Raw genomic sequence first — 16317 nt, 5'->3', positions numbered from 1 at the left:
TGTTTGATAATACCTTCTAAAAGCCAAATGCATTTAAAACACTACCAAATAAACAGTAGTTTTATTGATCAACTTTTATTGAAGGTAAGAAATCTCCTAATCTTTTTCTCTCCCCTAGCTTTTCTTTCTGAGGGTGTCATATCTGCAAAGTGTCATGAAAACATAATTTTACTCTCATTTTTTAATTCATATGATTTTCCTCTAAGTGCTTTTACTATAACCACAAATAGCTATGATGGAAAAAGATATTCATTCTAACCTTGTAGTTCCTACTATTAATTCTTAACACCATGTCAGCAACATAAAACTGCAGGGAAAAGACACTTGGAATTTAGGATTATTAAGTCTCTTGATGAAAAACATATATTCTACAAAGAGGATTCAGGCTGTTAGTGAAAATTAGCAGTAAGCTGTAGCAAAAAGCAATTTAATGTTTACATTTTCATTTTAAAGTTTTGTCCCAGTGTATACTTCCCCAGAAAATATTCTTTCTGTGGACTCATACGATCATTCATTTAGAAGCATGCGTCAAATGCACCTTCAGAGGCTTTTACAAAGAATTAAAAAAAGCTTGAAAGAGATTCGGCACTTGGGTCAACAAGACCCAAATTGCCAAAAAGACAAATTAAATCATCAGATTTCAGGATTCCAATCAGATTTCCTGTTACAGAGTAAATCTTGAAAGGGACAAGCTTATGGAGAGGAATGCCACCAGATACCAAGAACTCTTGTCTGGACAGGCAAGAGACATATTAAAGAGTGTTCTCCCTTTCAAGGAGTTCTGGATGAAACTGCATCTAATCTCCACAGTAAAGGCAGAGGGACCCACCTGAATCAAGCCCGAGGGGCTCGTATTAGCTTTGCATTTGTAGACAACCAGCTTTCCTGCAGGAGAAACCCCTGCATAAAAAGGCAAGCCTTTGCCCCCATGCAGCTTCTCCCGCAGTTTGTCCACTGGGTCTGCCCGCATGACCTTTACATTTTCTGAGTTATTGCATGACGCCACTGTGCTATCAGGAGTCTCCAAGACAGGGATCTCAGGCTTCTCATCCTTGTCCTGGTAGGATGGCACTGAAATTTTCATTCTGGAGGAGCAGACAGAAGGATGGTTCTCATCCTGGGCCTTGTTTTCCGAAGCCAATTCAATAATGAAGCTACCCACTTTGAGGCACTGTGGCGTGTTACTGTTGGTATGCTGTGACAAGATGCTCAAGATCTTATTGTGATCTTCCTCCAAGTTGCAGTCAGAGATAATCTCGATAAGTTTGGTTGGTTCACCTTGAGTGGTGTGATGAACATAGGAGGTGGAGAAAGAGTCCCCCTCACTACGGGAAGAACACCAGCTTTTCTCTGAGAAAGAATTGAAATAGGTTTCTGCAATACTATGGCATTTTAAGCACCTGGATAGTCAAACAATTTCATTCTGCCCACACCTCCACCCTTAGCTCAGCTCAGCTGCAGGCCAACAGCAAGTAAAAGAACTGTTCAAAGCATCATTTCCCCTTGGAGAGCTTCACAGGCAAGCAAGAACTCACTGCCAAACTACTGTAACTACTTCTCACGGTTCAATCCCTGCAGCCATACCACGTCCGGATGTATCCCATTGCATCACAAGCTAAACAAAGATAGGTTGTTTCAATACATGGGTGAAAGTTCTCCAAACACACCAACATGGTAGAAAAGCATCACTGGTTATTCAAGTGATGGCACTTTTCTCTTTAAGTCAGAAAAGCACCTGTGTCCTACACTGGCATGAGGGGACATGCCGCTAGCAGAACTGTCTTTTGCAGATGTGTAAACAGCAGCGTGACTTTTGTTGTCATTAGAGATACATTGTCCCTTTTTGCAAAACTGTAAGGATGTTGAGCCCTGTGTCCTGGCCATTTTAATTTCACCTACTAATGCACCAGCATTTTCAACTAATTGTATTATTTTTCCATTCCCATCCTTAAATGTAGCATATGCTGTTGTATACATTAAAGAATAAAAAAATCAGCTCAAAAAGGCAGATATGGTTCATTAGTGGATGACACAATGCCTCTAGTATAGGTCTCAGTTAAGGCTTGTGGCATGATCTGGGCCACTTCAGACTGAAAGAGAACATGAACGTCTAGCCTATTTCTTCAAGAGCTAGAATCTCCAACCCAGTGTCTCTAACATGGCAAAACTTCAATCTTTCAACTTGAACTAAACAAATTCAACATCAAACAATTCCAAATAAAGTATAGGCGCTTCTTTGTCCCATCCAGTTCTATATGAAGAACATAAGGATCCCACCCTCCCAAGTATTCCTTGGATATTTAATTCTTCAGCAACTACAGAGTCATAGTAAAGAAAAAAAAAAAAAAAAAAAAAAAAAAAAAGGGAGAAAAAAATACCCAGACAAAGCAAAACCATTCATTTCCATTCCTTTCCAAGTATCTAATCATCTGTCTTGACGACAAATGTGCTGTGCAGTTTTATATTTTACTGCTAAACAAGCTACTGGCAGCACTGGTCATTTTACACTTAGAGCAGCAGCAAGCACTGGATATTTAGTCTGCTGTATCTCCATGTGACCCCCCCCCACCAGCTGCTAAGAAAAAAGGAAACTGTATGCATTTCATAAGATTTTTATTAACAACTGTAGCAACTCCCCCAGCAAACAGACTTCTGTTTCATCAGTAGCTACTTTTTTTTTTAAGAAATACCACAAAAATGTGTAAGTTCCAAAAAGTGGAATTATACTCCAGACTCAGCTCTTACCTCTTGATTTATTAGTGTCTTTTTCTACCTCATAGATTGCCTTCTCAAGGGACCGAAGCTCCGGTTCATGCTCCTGCTTGAGGAAACAAATGCAAGAAAATATTCATCTATACATCTCACTTCCACACTAAAATTCACAGTGTGAAATGTACTAATTCACCCCAAATCATAGAAACATGCTGTGTTTGACAATGTTACAGGCTCCACCTTAGAAGGGCTCTATTAACATGAATGTTAAATGAACATTTAAGCCTTACATAATAATGCACTTGTGGCAGGCATGAATTTCCCCAAACAAGACAATGCTTATCACAGTAACAGGGTACATTTACCAGCACTGAAAAGTGATTTAGGCTCCACCTTCCACAGCCCTACCACCACCAAATGCAAGTCAAGCCCTCATGTCATGTGGGAGTTTCTGGGGAAAAAATTTAATTCAACATTTTCAATATTTCTGCCTTTTCTATAATACAGTTACAGTGTGACTTCTTACCTTTACACTACAACTCTGTGAATCACTTTTGTCTTTCTGCTGCTTCTTGTCCTCTCTCTTGTGCTCATAGGCTCGCACCCTTGCACAAGTCATTAAACTCTCAAAGTACATGTAGATAGGATCCTTGTCCTCCTCTCGAATCTAAAAGAAAAAAAAAAGAGACAAAACCCTCTTTTCTCTGTTCTGGATGCACATTACATTCACAAATCAGCTTTGCTTTCTAAAAACACTTCAACATAAATGCTTCAATAGTAAGAGTCAAAAGAAAAGTCCAGCATTTAAAGCTAGATCTGCATTCCCAGTATCATCACAGAGCCACCACCAGCTCCCTGAAATTCAAACCCATTCAGATATTCTTCTAAGTGAAGAAAAAAATGCTAAGTATCATGCATTCTTTAACATTATCTGGTATATATTAAATAGCTACTCTGGTATGTTTGTTCTGCAGATATAACTACACTCCACTCTATGGCTGCTTTTCCTCTACTACTGCTGTTGCTTTTGTTGCTGTTGTTGATACTAAGGTGAGGTGAGACATAAAGCCAGATTCTTAGAACACTGGAACCTCAAGAAAGAACAAAAACCAACATTCCAGAACTACAATGAACACTCTGTGCCAGTATCAACATTTTTTTGCAAGTAATTCATATTTAGATAGGCTACATTATGTACCTAATAACTTTTACAAACATCACAGGACTAAAAATAATTTTGACAAAAACAGCATATAGTACTATACTTTTAAGGAGGCTATTAGTGAATCATAATCACCTTCCACCATCTCCATACTGCTACAATAAATTCTCAACAAAAGATGAACATAATAAAGATCTGTATGCTATCAATCCATTCTAGCTTATCAACACATCTACAGGCAGTCAGTCCTAGGCTTTCACCTCAAACTTCTCTAAAATTGCCTAGCACAGAAGCTTTTGGTGGTATTTGTTTCAATTTTCAGTACAAAAAACCCATGCATCTCTTTTTTTCTCTTACCACTGGATTTGGTCTAGGAGTGTATACTCTGCCTGGTTTTGTCCCACTGGAAGATCTGTTCTTACTAGGAACCAAGACCTCTGGGTTGGGCAGTACCATAGATTTAACTGGTTCCATAACAGATGGTGTTGGGACATAAATTGGCTCTGGATCTACTTCACCTTCCACTTTCACCCACAATGGACAATTCCTAACAGGTTGTTCTGGCTCTGAGTCACAGATAGCTGAAAAAAACCATAAAAAACAAGAATTACTTACAAATAAGACACCATCTAATGCAGAAGTAACAGTATTTTTTGTTTGACTTTGAGGTCTAGCTATGCAGCAATCACGAGTCCAAACTGCCAGAAAATACTACTGGTTGCTTTTCTTGCCTCAAATTCTAGTCAAAAGTGACTGGGATTTGTCCACAAGGAAGAAGAAATATAAATAGAAATGTTTCTACACTAATCCTCATTTCTCACTTTTACTGTGATAGAAGATCTGCAAAACCACTGAAAATTAGTGACCTCCACTGATGCTGCATACTGAAAAATCACAACACACCAAAAAATAACCCAGGCCTGTATAGTATGGCTATATGGAAGAATTAATTTATTCCAGTAGAACACCAGAGAATACTTTGTTTCAGCTATTGCTAAAAGTACTGTTAGGAAAAAACTGAAAATGTAAATTCATGGGCAGTTTCTACCAGATCTGAAATTACCATAAATAACTAGACTTTCAAGGAACTCTACAGCTATATACAGCAACTGAAAATGCAGGTCTAGATACTGACTTGTTTACAGGGAAAAATAATGGCACTGTAGCAGTGAACATTACTAACAATGACAGCAGTAATTATCCCATATCCATAGTCCTTAAAGACATTTGGAGAGTTGAACAACAATTTCAACTACCATGAAGAAACTCCAACTATTTGATTCAATAAATAACTACACAGTGCCCAAAATGCTGATCACATAAGAATTAATAAAAATAAAAATGTTATTGCCTGCCAGCAGGATTTAGAAATGGTATCGCTACTACATCCTAATAAAAAATGCCCACCAAGTTTGGTGGTTTGCTCTAAGTAATCTCCACCAATACTCACTGTATTCCACCCTTTTTCTCTTCTTCCTATCCTTCTGCTTCATCTCCTCTTCTTCCCCATCCCCCTCTTCTTCCACATCTTCATCCTCCTGCTGTTGTCCTTGTGTTCCGAACAGCACAAGATTTCCACGCACAGCCTTCTTCATCATTTTCTTATGTTTTGATCCTCCCTTCACCAGCAAGACCCTTCTCTTGAGGCAGGTACACCCAAACATGCAGTCTGGCCTGCGGCAGTGGGTAGGCTGACGTTTCTCCAGTGCCAGACTGGCACATATGCAGCCCAGTCGGCAGAAATCGTTGTTGCAAGGAGGTGCTCGTCGTCTTATTATCTTGTGGATAGGTTTGTTTTTAAGAGACGCCTAAAAAAATTTTTTAAAGAAATATAAACTTCATATTTTAATAAGAGGAATATTTTAGAAAATTATATCAAGCATATGCAAAATTGCTATTCAATGTTCATTTAGAAAACCCCTCAAGCTACATTGTTAATGCACAAAAACTTGTCCTCTACGTGACAAAAACAAAAAAAAAACCCAACAAAACAGTTTGGATACAAAGTATTTTGAGAGGCAGCTGGAGACAGCAATACCATCCTGATAATAAGCAGGATGCGAAAAAAGCAAAGTTACCATGTGACAACCAGGTTACATGACCAGGATTTTTTTGCAGTTAGCTCAACTGAAAACATTGAAATGAAAATAGCAAGGAAATGCAGTTACTGAATAACAATTATATTAACCTAAATTTTAATGGTGATAACTTTAAACAATTTAAATTATTAATAATTTGTATCAATATGCTAGTATCACAATTAGTTTTTTCTCATGCTGCTAAGTCAGCACTCCTCAAGTTTCACTGCAAAGACTACACCACAGAGGAATCTCATGCTTTTTCACGATTCTTAGCAGCTTCAGTCTTATTTTCTGCACTTCTATGCAACACCCATGAGTGGGCAGATTAAAAAAAGCAACAGTACAGAAAATAAACTATTACAGATTTACCTGAGCCGTAAGCAGGGTTGCCAAAGAGATGTCTGCTCGCTCTTCTGTAATATAGGTCCTTGGTTTCCCATCCCAAAGAGCACAGTCTTCCAAGTCCATTAACTTCACTTGAGATTTAGACAAACCTGGTGGACGAGGTGCTTGGTGATGCTGTGGTGCTTGACGCAAACTAATCTGTTTTGGAAGTGTATTTTCATCCACAGTTGGCAGCACAAAACCATCTGCCTGATTACTCAAACTGCTAGCAGACTTAGAAGACTTTTCCCCTGACACTGATGAGTTCTGTTTCTGCTTTGCAGGAAAAGGTGAAGGCAGAATAGGTTTGTAAGATCTTACTCTGTTTGCAGATGTCTGTCTGGTTTGAGTCTTTGTTTTCCTAGAGGTAGATGATGGAGGAACAGGCTTCAACGTGTAAGATGTTGATGGAATTACAGTGGACTGCTTCTTTAAAACACTGTCAAGTGTTCGAACATAGCTAGTGCTCTTAGTGGGAAGCTGATACACCACAGGAGAAGCAGGAGTGTTAGAAGAAAATCCCATACTTGTTTCCATCAATTTCCCTTCATTTTCCAGGTACTCATCCAGCTTGTCACTACAGAACGCTGAGCGATTCTTCAATGAACCTTCTGAACTGCCACCTAAAAAAACGAGAAGCACTTTAACTTGTGGAGTTAAATCTTACAATAAGCAAACATGGTAGGATATGTAAATACATCTCTAAAAAATGCACTCTTCTACGAGAACTGACTTCTCGTAGTATATAATATATACTAATATGTATATAATACAGGCACACCAAATATAATCTATTCTGAAACACAACCAGCAGCCTGCACAACTGTTTTTGTGGAGATCTTACATGTGTATTTGTGGTGGATTGGCCTTGGCTGGACTTCAGGGGCCCACCAAGCCACTCTATTGCTCACCTTCTCAGCAGAATGGGGGGTTGGAAGTAAGCTGCAAAAAAACCTCACGGGTCAATATAAAGGAAATTTAATAAAGTAAAAGAAAAGGCTGTGTGTTGAAGCAAAGGGAAATAAAAGATTTATTCTCTGTGTCCCATCAGCAGGTGATGGACAGGCACCTCTTGGGAAGCAGGGCTTCAGAACAAGTAGTACTTACTTCAGAAGACAAACATCACAAGTAACAAATGCCCTCTCTTCTTCTCCATTCTCTTAAGCTTTTATTGCTGAGCAGACATACAGTATGGAATATCCCCTTGGTCAGCTTGGGTCAGCTGTTCCATGCCCCCTCCCAGGATCTTGTCCACCCACTGGCTACTGCAGAATGGGGAGTGTTGAGAGGCAGCCTTGGTGCTTTCTGAGCACTGCTCAGCAGTAGCCCAGACACTGATATTTTCAGCTTTCCAGCTGCCAGTACACAGCACAGCACTGTGAGAGCTGCTGTGGAGAAAATGAAATCCAGCTCAGCCAGACCCCACACAGCATTGACTCACAAAAACACTACAGGCCTTCTGTGCCTCTCCTCTTACTTTATTTGTCCTGAACACCTGGCCTACCTGGTCAGCACAATGTATCTGGAACAGTGCAACACAACACTGTATAGAAGTGCAGAATGTACAATATCAATATTTAATCTAAAGTAATATATTGATGAATTTTCAACAATCCATTTGAGGCATGGCAAAATAATCAAATAGGCGAGGGCCATCTGCTCTAACTGGAGTTAAAAATACATCAATATAAGTGAAAATTACTCAGGTTCATTAGGGACCCTGAGGCAACAGAATTCTGGAATTACCATACTTCCATATGAACTCAAAACTCAAAAACCAAACCAAAACTATGACAGCTTTGATCTTCACACAAGCCTACTGGGTAAAACAGAACACGTATTTTTATTTTACTCAAAGTTTCTCTCTTCCCTTACTAATCTCCATTCTGACTATGGAACCAGTACTAAAAAATTCTTTCATCATAACAGTCTCAATATAAAAAAAATACCTCTCTCATTAAAACACACACAAATACCAAATTGCAAGGTCTGTGGAAGGTCAAGAAAATGGCCACATGTTGGAAATATGTACATTGATCTCTCTCTTTTTATTTTTTTACCTTCATTTCTAGAAGCACCATGAAGCTTCCCTCGCCAGCCTTTGATTTTTGTGAAATCATTTGTTTTTCCTGTCCTGGAAACAAAAGGAAATCCAGTATCTGGAAAAAAAGAAAGCTAGCCTCAGTTTATGACCCAAGTTTAATTGTATCAGTGTCTTAGCAAACTCTCCTTACTCTTTTTCAGGGACAGGTGAAAAGCAGCAAAATCAATACGTTTGAAGCAACTTGATTTTTATTCTTTTGTTTTAATTAACAGAATACTTAACAAGAAGGCCAAGGTTCCTGCAGAGTTCTACTCTATGGCCAAGCATCTGCTATTCCACAGAAAAAGTAATTCCTTTATTTTCAGTTTTAGCCTCCTTAGCAATGTGCTAAAGCAGTTGGCTCCAAAAGTGTAATGGGCCAAACAACTAATTAGTAGGCTAAAATGGAAGAGGCAGGTTTTGAGCTCATACTACAGCCTCACTCAGTAAGAGTAATTTGCTTGTCTCCCCTCAGTTGGGCCAATGACTTTTATAACACCTGCAGAAACTTCATTTAATGTTCGCTGTTCTGTCAAATTCAGATGAGGGGCATGGACAGTGAATAACCACAAAAAGGCAAACAATTACATCTTTGTCAAGTTATGCATCAACTGTAGGAGCTAAGATGGGATGTAACAATCCTAACAGGGATCTGTGTGGCCATTTAACATATTCTTAGGCCAGAAATAACTGCATTGGACACTATGCTGACTGAGGTCTTCTGAATTGAATCTTCCCCTCCTGCAGTGTAAACAATCTGAAATTCAACTGCCTCTACCAGCTCCAAAAAGCAGTAGATTAAGAAAGATATAAGTAATCAGAATATTACAGTGGAAGAAACAGGTAAGCAGAAGACAGATAAGCACATAAGCTATACTTTGTCCATCCAGTTCACTCTATCAACAGTATGAGAATCCTAGTCACAGTGTGAGAAATGCACTTGTTTGGATACCAAGCAAGTTTCAAAAAGAACAATCAGTCACAACTTTTGTAACTAATAATTATCATGAAGTTATAGGGTAGCCCCCATGTGGCATCTCAAGGTCTTCTGGAAAAGACTCATACTCATCTCTGTGAAAGACAAGTTTGGTTTTTTTTTTTGTTTGTTTGGTATGTGAATAACATCAGACAAATTCAGATTGCTTAAGCTTTTTCTAAGGAATTTGAGAGGTCAGTATAAAACAGACACTATTAGTGGATCACAACCATAACAAAACAGGAACCCTCAAAATAATCCAGCCACAATTACTCAGGACTCCTTGCCCAGTAACCACAAAATGACCTAAGGAAGTTCTCCTATTTTGTCCTTTTAGTATCATTTTAATCTCTTTAGATACCAAGTTGAACTAAACAGCCATTCTCTCCTTGTTGATAATAAAAAGACAACACTTGAGATATTAAAGCAAATTCATATTCTACCCACCTGGAGAATTGGGGTTGGTACCTGGATAGCTCCACAGAGAGTAATTTGAGTAGGAAAGAGGAAGTTGCACACCCAAATATTTCAAGTCAATGCTCATTGTTGGGTCCACAGAATTCAACTTCAGTCCCACTACAAGAAACAAGTAACAATAAGTCTCAATGCAGAAAGATGTTAGGAAAAAGAAAATCAGATATTCACTAAAAGATAAACCATTCAGTTACCATGGGCTTTTCTGGCATTCCCTCACCATTTTAAGAGACTTGAAAAAAAGCATTAATGCCATAACAGTTACTTACATTGGATTTATATCAGGTATAAATTAAAGAGCATTTTACACAATGGAAATTACTTTTCATAGTTTTTTTGATTGCTACCGACGTTTTCACAGAAATTTATTAACCACTGTGCCAGTGCTGTAATAAATCTCGTAATAAAGACTTTCTTCTGCTTTTCTGAGTAAGTCAGCACAATTTACATCTTTGAAGGCTGGAGTTACTCTCTGAACCCAGCTCAGCTGACTGACATTCATATCCCTAAATTATCAAGCCTCCCAGCAGTACTTGCACATCCCCTTTTGTACTGAGTTAAACTTGTGCAAGAACATATATAACACATACATCAGCTGCAACCAGCAGTAAGAGACAACAAACCACATTTTAGCTCTGAAGAATGTGTGTTTGACTGTTATGATATGAGTTTAGACAGTGATACTAGAACTCATTTGGTCCTGAAACGGGGGAAAATGATTATAAAGAAACATAAAATCAGAGTTGTTAAAAGCACTGAAACATTTGTGGTGGCATCAAAGTGTTCCTTCATTAACAACCCCAATACTCAAACTGAAAGATGTACTTGGTAGCAAAAGTTATTTCTGTCAATGGCAGAACAAATACATATACAGAAGTGCTGAAAAAAGTAAAAGCTAGGAAAACTGATATTGCACCTTTTTAGAAAATATTGTTACACCAAATTCAAGAAATCGCTGTCAATCAAATTCAGCTCACAGCTGGGAGCTGAAAACTTTTATTTTGAATTTTAGCTACAGAAACTTAGAAATGTTGCTCCTGTTGCCCACAAGTTTGAATTGAATACATTAAATGTATACATATTGAAACTGAGAATGTACAACTTGACAAGGCTCAAGACACAAAGTTGTATTTGCACATACAGTGGAAACCTTGTGCTAGCCATACACATTTGTGTTCACAAGTGGAAACACAGTGACCAGATTACTAGTAGCCTGAAAACAATTGACATGAAACAAATCTCAGGCATGGTTATTTAAACAGATATTGTTATCACAGACAGTCTAGTGAGATGTAATTTTCATATCTACGTTGGGAAAATGAGAAGCAAATCGATCTGATGTTTTGTATAAAAACATGCCAATTGACAAATGTCAAGATGCCATCCATTTCTTTTTTTCTATTCAAATGAAATGGAAAGAGTACAGATTTTATTTTTCTTTACACTCCTTTCTGTCACCTGCAAAAACAAGCTTCTTTGTTTTACATTCAAACAAAAATAAGAACATCACACATGCACAAAATATATTTTTTTCAGTTTAGGATCATGCAGTAAAAAACACCCAAGACAAAACCCAAGAGGATAAGCCCAAGTGCAACACGGAATAATGACTGCAGGCAGCCAGAGGAGAACAAATGGTAACAGTTAAGTATTATGTCAATATTTAACATATTGACATGTATCACATAGTTACCAAGACACTGTAATTTTATGATACTTTTTCTGGGTAAAGGTAACACCTAGGAGGTCCACAATAAAATCCTAAAATGGCTTAACATCACTAGTTCTCATCATAGACCACGTATAAACCATTCAAAACAATCCAATGTTCTTCACCACAGCAGCTCTGTGAGGGCCCAGAACAGCTCATATGAGAGCCCAGATCAGTACCTGGAGTCTCAATCCCACAGTGTTATGGTTACATACTTGAAACATTCAGGGCCAGAAGGTCAGGAGTATGAAGTACAACGTTTCCCTGTGTATCAATAATTTTATCATCTGATGCCATGTTCATGTCATTGGTCTCAGGACTGCTACTGTGGATGTCTTTCTACATCATCAGAAGAGAGAACATTAAGCTCCACACTGTGGATCCTCAACTCTCCTCCATCTACCTCAGGATAACATTGTATATAAACAGAAGACCACAAACTGCAAGTAGGTACTTGTAGTGCTTGGCCCTGTTACATGGCTAGTGAACAGGATGAACAGGGACGCAAGGAAATAAGGACTCAAATCATAGTAAATGTAATCTTGGTTAAACACTGCTGGATCTCTAGCTCTTCTACTCACCAGGAAATGCTACTTTTATGAAGGAGTAAAACCAGCTCTATCTGGTTTAAACCTTTCAACTAGGTTTAGGTCATTACAAAACAGGCAGTGTTGGAAGGCTCAGCAACTTCTGCAAGAGGCACACAACACGCAGACTCCTGTTCTCCTGTTGGAGATTCAGGAGTTACCTTTTGACACCTCCACATTTTCTAGTCTGCAACAAAAATGTGCGCAGATGAAAAGCCAGGTCCCAGCTGTATTAGGCATACACAGTATTGGTGCCAGTAGGAAATTATCAGCTGAGTATGACTAAGTGTAAGGATCAAACAGGTGCATCAGTATGTACATGACCACTCACCTTCCTGAAGGCTAGGATGTATTACTTGTTTATGCCTCAAGGTCTTCAGCTCTTCCATCAACTCTTTTTCCAGTACTTGTATTCTTGCTTGACAATCTACTCAAAAAATAAGAAAACATAGAAAAACAAATGCCACGCAAAAAAACTGACTTAATTAATTTTTCAGTGTGTCTTTACAAATTCCCTTTTTGCGGGGAAGAGCCACTCACCAAAAAAAAAAAAAAAAGGTACCTGGATCACTTGTAGTCAACAGGGGAGCCTGAAGATTCTGTGACTCTTCTCCACCAGCTCTATCAACAGTGTTAATATCAAGAGCTTCCTATATACAGGAAGAGCCTTGAGTAAGTTAAGATACCTTAAAACACTTAGATGCAAAGTAGGCCACATCAAATATCACCAAATTATTCAAAGTGTGAGACTGTTTCATAAACAAACATGCAGCCTTTTATACAGAACTCTAGACCCTCTACCTTTTCCTAGGCTGCAAGAAGTATTATGGGCAAAATTAAGAACAGATTCAGAAAGAGGCCACAAAACTCCAAACTCAGTTTAAAAGAAAATACAACCTCAGCTTGTAATCACAAAGGCTTTAAAAGATTTTTGAATTTTACTCCACAACAATGAGGCTTTACCTTTGATGCAAAGGACACAAAAAGTACACCGTCAACATCTTCAAGGTCCGGTTTAACATCTGGAAGGATACTCCCAGGCCCCAGAGAAGTGTTCTTGCTTGCTACTACATTTTTCCCTACACCTTTAGGTGGTCGACCAGCCTTGGAAATTTTCAGTTTCCGGGGCCTTCCTCTTTTATTTGTAACTGATGATAGAGTGCTTTGATTGTTACCAGAGCCTTTGAGGGACATAGGGTTCTTCAGCATGCCAGGCCTTTTTCTGCCACAGATCTCTTTATCTGGAAAGTCACAACTTACTGAGCCCCTGAGATTAAAATTAGGTGATTTGGATAGAGTCCACTGGGCCTCTCCAATTGAACAGTATTTCTGTGACGTTTTACTCCCAGGAGATTCTTTCTTCATAACCAACTCCTCAGGCATAGTCACTGTGCCAGAGCAAGAGTCTTTGTGATTTTCGAAACACACGGGCAAGGAATCTACAATTGCACTCAAAGGGGATTTATCCTTCTTGCAAGAAGAAAGCATGGTCTGCGGCAGCTCAGATATCTTCACTGTGCTCTTTGTGACTGCACAAGGTTCCAAATAGACCACAGGCATCTTACCACTATCCAGTTTTAACATTTTTGCTTTGGCAACACCTGAAGGAGTGGTTAGCATACGCTTCCTAGACCTGAATTCTCCATCAGTTCCATCTGTTTCACGGCGTCTCATTAGGTGTTTCTGTACAACAGGATCATCATCGTCAGTGTTGGAAAATTCATCAGTTTCTTCATCTGTGTCTTCCTGTTTCACAGTAATTCCTTGTGTGCAAATATTTGACTCGTAGTCATAGTCATCTACTGGCTCTTCTTTAATGACTACATTGAAGTGTCCATTTGGGTCCAACGGAGATGCCACACGGGAATTGCTTTCATAACTGCTAGCAATGGGACTGGGGTGAAAGGGAGGGGACAAAACCAAAATATAATGTAAGATCTTTATCAAATCTCCTTTACCAAAATTCCACCATCTCCCATAATTTTTGGTTATATTGCAAAAAGCTTCTAAAATGCTCTCAGACATAAGTCTGCTCAATAAACTGTTATTTACCAGCTTACGTTTTTAGAAGCACTCAAGAAACCCCAAGAAATGGCCATTATTAAGAACAATCCAACTTCTTATCTGAAGGCAGCAGCACAACTTCCTTCCCTACTAATATCAGGATGACATTTGCACTTTTTCTTCTTTTACTCAGCATGAGCTTATTCTTAGCTGTTATATTTGAAATGCTAAGAAGTGGCCTTAGTTTGCTGTGTCTCATTAAGACAGTAAAGCCATTGTGCTTGCAAGTAAGAAGCCAAGTGAGACCTTAAAGCATCAAAATTTTAGTTAATGTACCCTGAAGCCACATACAGACAATTCCTAAATTCAACTGTTGTCTGAACACTTACAGAATACTGATATCTTACTGAATCCTGCTGCATTTGTCGCTAGGTCTGAGCCCTAACCTAACCAGAATTCAAAATACCATGCATCAGATACTGAAGACTAACAGTACAGGCAGCTCATAATGGGCTTCTTTGAAGGCCAGACACATGAGTCAAAGAACTACAGTCACCAGTTTTCTCTAGTGTATCAAAACCTGGCTCCTTGTCATATGAGAAAACTGCTGAGGTATGAAGCCAGATACATATATCCAGAATAAAACTCAGAAAAAAATGTCAGAATTTATTTACTCAACATATCACATAGTATTCCAATAATACCTTTATACATATTATATGATATGCTACATATAATTTAATTACATTATTATTGTCAACTTTGTGTTATTAAAATGCTAATAAAGTAAAATTATTTGTTAATGACAACAATTTTAAGTAAAATTTAACATAATTGTAGGACTAATATATTATGTAGAGAGTGAATATTACTTCACATAATCCTGATGTATATATAAATGTGTGTCTATTTTATCGTTAATATTGTCCATCCCTACCCCTTCAAAGGAGTGCTAAACCCAGTTGAACCCACAGCTGGGACTGAGAAAGGGAAAAAGAAGTGGAGGAAGAAGCTGCTTCCTTCTTGTGTAGACTGAGTATATGCTTAAGGAAGAAGAGCAGGGACACACAAGAATCACAACATGGAGCTGTGAGTACTCCCCTCATGAAGAAACACTGCAGTATTAAAAAAGGGAGCTGACAGTCATACCAAATTCTAAAGAACAAGAAAAGCTATCTAAAAAACTTGTTGCAGCTCATAAGGACACTAAGTAACCAGCATTAAGCTTAAAGGAAATACATGACTGCTGCGGGAATGGCAGGCAGCAAGACACTGGAATACTACTGTTTTCACCAGACAATGAGTTTTCTATTAGAAATTTTCTAACCTTCATTTAATGAATAATGTGAAATTTAAGATTAAAAAGCCTTTCTTGGCCAGTGAAAGAAATTCAATTTCTTATTGTGAAAGAAATTCAAAGACAGACTACTTATAAGTTACCAGCAGCTGAAAATCCTGCCACAATACTAAACTAACAGGTTGATTCACTACAGTAAATCCACAATTTAAGTGAGTATTATTAAAACTCGTCTTTTCTGCTACTTTAAAATTCTTGAAAATCAAGAGGCAAAAAATCCTGGCAAATTTGCAGGCCAGGAATAAATTTCTCATCTGAGTTCTATCACTTCCAGTTGGAAGCCCAGTAAAGCTTGGAGCTCTCTAGACTTCTTTTCCTTTCATCTATTGCAAAGTATACACATGTAAGTTAAGGATTACCTTTCTATTTGTGACAGTATCCAAACTAAAAAGCCCTGCTGTAAAACTGAAACTTCTAAACATAAATATTGTTTTATTCTGCATAATGCAACCATAAGCCAGGTGGTGACAAGGGTGAAGTATCGCCCATGCATGTATATGCATGAGAAGATAAAGGATGTGCACAAATGCTGTTTTTAAATTCTGATACAATAACCAACTTCTCAAAGAATAAAAAAGTTACTTTTTAGCACTAAAGCAATTTCATCTGGCCTTTAGTTTCTGAAGTTACAGGCAACATAAGTAGTCACAGAAACTCCCTCTAATTATGGGAAGATGAATCAAACAAGCTTTTCCTCTCACAGAATGACTAGGTTGGAACAGACCTTCAAGATCATCAAGTCCAACCCAGCCCTAACACCTCAACTAGACCATGGCGCCGAGTGCC

The 16317-nt window shown here is 38.3% G+C and overlaps 1 protein-coding gene across 10 annotated transcripts in view; it reads right to left on the bottom strand.

Moving 5' to 3' along the window:
- Window positions 1-16317, bottom strand: part of MGA (MAX dimerization protein MGA) — a 60548-nt gene that overhangs the window by 26431 nt on the left and 17800 nt on the right. For 7 of the 10 annotated variants that reach the window (XM_015630727.3, XM_033515456.1, XM_015630730.3 and 4 more), the window contains 11 exons: window positions 13134-14064; window positions 12733-12820; window positions 12502-12597; window positions 9846-9974; window positions 8400-8498; window positions 6325-6962; window positions 5325-5682; window positions 4232-4455; window positions 3239-3379; window positions 2746-2821; window positions 830-1350 (listed from right to left, as the gene is read on the bottom strand). In XM_015630727.3, coding sequence (XP_015486213.1) covers window positions 830-1350; window positions 2746-2821; window positions 3239-3379; window positions 4232-4455; window positions 5325-5682; window positions 6325-6962; window positions 8400-8498; window positions 9846-9974; window positions 12502-12597; window positions 12733-12820; window positions 13134-14064 — 3301 coding nt within the window. The remainder of the gene's footprint in view (window positions 1-829; window positions 1351-2745; window positions 2822-3238; window positions 3380-4231; window positions 4456-5324; window positions 5683-6324; window positions 6963-8399; window positions 8499-9845; window positions 9975-12501; window positions 12598-12732; window positions 12821-13133; window positions 14065-16317) is intronic. The other 3 variants (XM_015630728.3, XM_015630731.3, XM_015630733.3) reach the window with 3 other exon arrangements.

The sequence above is a fragment of the Parus major genome, chromosome 5 (assembly GCF_001522545.3).
Source record: "Parus major isolate Abel chromosome 5, Parus_major1.1, whole genome shotgun sequence".
In the NCBI taxonomy this organism is placed as follows: domain Eukaryota; kingdom Metazoa; phylum Chordata; class Aves; order Passeriformes; family Paridae; genus Parus; species Parus major.
This window is presented reverse-complemented; position numbering and strand designations above follow the sequence as displayed.